This window comes from Sesamum indicum, linkage group LG2 (assembly GCF_000512975.1).
Source record: "Sesamum indicum cultivar Zhongzhi No. 13 linkage group LG2, S_indicum_v1.0, whole genome shotgun sequence".
Taxonomy (NCBI): domain Eukaryota; kingdom Viridiplantae; phylum Streptophyta; class Magnoliopsida; order Lamiales; family Pedaliaceae; genus Sesamum; species Sesamum indicum.
Window position 1 is genome coordinate 10074716 of NC_026146.1, and position 3438 is coordinate 10078153.

Sequence of the window (3438 nt, forward strand, 5' to 3'; positions counted from 1 at the left end):
TTTGGTTGCTAAAAATGGTTTCTGTAATTATACAAAAAATGTGGGTGGTTTGTATAAACAGATTGCATAAATCAGAGGATGTAAATAAAAATATCCCAAATTAATAACATGATGAAAGTTGAAATTACAAATATATTCAAGGTTAAATAAAAAATACTAAATGCCCATTTATGTAGATATGTTCCATTTAACTTATTAAATATAGCAAGTATATGTGCGTAACTTAATTTTACGGTAACATGACGGCAGTTGTGTACAATAATTTTGAATTTCAATAATACTTTGAAGTGCTAAAGGCTTAATTGGCGAATCTGGGGTCCCATGATCTTAGTAGTCATGGGTTTAAACCCAGTCAGGTGCATGGGATGTTGTTTGTTGTATAACAGGAGTTGGTCTACTGCATAGTAGAAGTTGTTGTCTACTATAATAGTAGGTGTTATTAAGTAAGATATGAGTATTGTAATATTTTTTGTTAGATATTGATGTGTTTTTGAGTAGGATATGATTATTGTAATAATCTTTGTTATGGTCTACTGCACAGTAAAAGTTGTTGTCTAAGTAAGATATGATTATTGTAATAATTTTTTTATTAGATATTGATATATTATTGTGTAGGATATAATTATTGTAATTTTCTGGTATACCTATCAAAAGTTTGGTAGGAGGTAGCATACAAATTTCTCGGCGTTACTGCATATGCAAGTAATGTGGTGTGTGTGCATATATGTACTCATTTGCTTATTCTTCTTGTATTTCTCTTCCCTGTATTAATTATTCAATTTAAAGGGTAAATCACAGCCAGCTCTCTTAAGATTTGATATGATTATAAATATCTATTATTATTTAAAAAATTAATATTACTCCCCTGATATTGTCTAAAAATCAGTTCAATTCATAGTTTTTATTAAGTTGTCATCAATTTTTTATGGTGAACTGACCAAAATGCACTTGTGGACTATAAATCGTAATATTACTTATTTTTCAAAAGTTTCTGAAATTTTTTTATAAACTAAGTGGATAATTTTTTTTATACTCATGCATCCAATTTTTTTTTTTCAAAAAAAGAAAAATATAGTTAACAATTTTAGACGTTCCATATAAGAATTACATAATTCTATTAAATATTATGAGATATTTATAATTTTTCAAATAATAAAAGATATTCGTAATTATGCAAAATTTTGAGGAAGTTCTTCGTAATTTATCCTATTTTTAAATCAAGAAATTATTTGCATAAATATTATAAAAGTGGACATATACACTTGCAATAATGCTACTCAATTCATAGTCTCGAGGTTGTGAAATTTCAATTTTACTATTTAAACAATGCCCCCCTTATATTATATATTTTTGTAATAATTAAAATTTATAACAAAATCCCATTTTGTGATCACTATAAATTTAATTTGTGAACATGTCTACTTAAGGTCACGTCACCAAGCAATAAAATGAACAATAAAACGTCTCAAAAGCATCGATATATCCTTTACGTAAGCTACCAAACTAATATATTGCAAATAAATTAAATACTATACAAGGAAAATTAAAACTTTTAATGTACTTTTCAATAGTTACAATGGTACTCATCAATGTGACCTTTGTGTTCCATTGATTTTTCTAACACCGAAATTAATGTCGTACGTAGAAAAAATTATCATCATCAAACATTCATGTCTTCTGCGAAAAACAAATTATTATAATACTAAAAATTTTAATTACATGTATATACTAAGTATATGTCAAATATATATATATATATATATTAAATGAAAAAAAATATAAACGACTTTAATGTGATATTGCAAAATGAGTGAATTATTATTATATAAAAATAAAAAATAGTGATATTTACCTCCTTATATTTTTTAACATGCAGCAATTTGTCCCTCTGTGTTTTTTAAGATGCAGGAATTTATCTTTCAGATATGAAGGTAAATTACTTTATTTTTAAAAATACATGAGGATAAATTATTATTTTTTTATTATAAGGGGATAATTTACTCATTTATAATATTATATAATTAGGATACGTGTATAGTAAAATGTTAGTAAAATACACGCTCATGTATTATTGCCAATTATGATCACCTGCATGTTACATTTGATCCCTTACTACAATTAATTAAATAATTTTTTCATCAAAATTCTTACATAAAACATATAAATATACGTATACATTGAAGTCGAAGAAACGCACGTGATCGTCACGTGAGACGATTGATCATGATGAGTGACATCCTCAAACTTGCGAGACGAGACCAATTGATGCCGTGACAGACACACTAGCATGCTTCTTGCAGCTCAACACCCTCAGCAAATCGCCGCCCCATGAGGTTCTCCGACTAACCGGAGTTCTATCTCCGCCCTCCACCGCCGGGAACATGCTCCCTGGACTGCGGCGGACCTGCCGGCTTTTTATGTCCCTGAGATCCATTTCCGGCGGAAATTTCACTGGTCCAAACATCAGAGGACACCATCTAGGCTTAGGTGATCCCTTAAACCCGTCGAATTTCATCGACCCCTTGGAAAAACTCCGATGAATATCCTGGCAGTTGGATTTTTTAATCACCAGGCTTGAATTCCAACGGAGCTTTTGGGAATCCAAGGAACGGCTGCTCCGACTGATGAGTCTTGTGCTTGAACTCCTGCCGTTTGATCTTGCGGGGTTCAGCTCAGGCAACGACTCGCAATACCTGCGAGATGAACTCATGAGATGTTCAGGAGATGTAATAAGGAACCGATGGTCGAAACGAGGTTGTTGTTGTTTGTAGGATACTATGAGCCTGCCGCAGGAGATTATGTCTTCTGCATGGGACATATCATCGGAGTGGACAACCTTAAAGAACTCGAAGAAATCGGACGGCTGGGAGTGGGAGGACGAGTCTTGGAGATCTTGATCCTTGGAAGAGTCTTGTAGCTGTTCATCTGAATTATTCAGAGGAAAATCGCAGAGGGAGAGCGCCTCTTCTTCCTCTTCTTGAAAGCTAATAGCATTACTACCCTCCATTTGATCGATGAAGAGAGAGATACAATCTTGTGTATGTATATGTCACTGTGTGTGGTGTGTGAAAACTTGGAAGAGAGGAAAAAGGGCTGGATCCAGTTATGGCTGTATGTAGAGCAAGATCATGGATCAAGAACTACTTCTATATATGTTGTGTGGATATTATTTGTTTTATGTGTATATAAAGATTGATGGGGAGTTGTTTTTTCCTTGAGAAAATTAAAGGGTGGAGTGTTCAATGACAAAAAAATGACAAGATTTTATTACAATGAGATGGTGTTGGTGACCGTTCTTGAGCCTATTATCAGAGGGAGAGTGACCTAAAATCTTGTAGTAGTCACCATATTAATTCACGTTTTGTATAGTCCGTGTCTTCTAGAAAGGCCAAAACGACAATTCAAAGAATTAGCAAAAGAGAAATATAAGCCAATGGA

At 32.3% G+C, this 3438-nt stretch overlaps 1 protein-coding gene across 1 annotated transcript; it reads right to left on the reverse strand.

Moving 5' to 3' along the window:
- On the reverse strand, nt 2046-3289 carry LOC105155893. Its single transcript, XM_011071877.2, has one exon. The coding sequence runs from the start codon at nt 3005-3007 to the stop codon at nt 2240-2242; it is 768 nt and encodes a 255-aa protein (XP_011070179.1). The 5' UTR covers nt 3008-3289; the 3' UTR covers nt 2046-2239.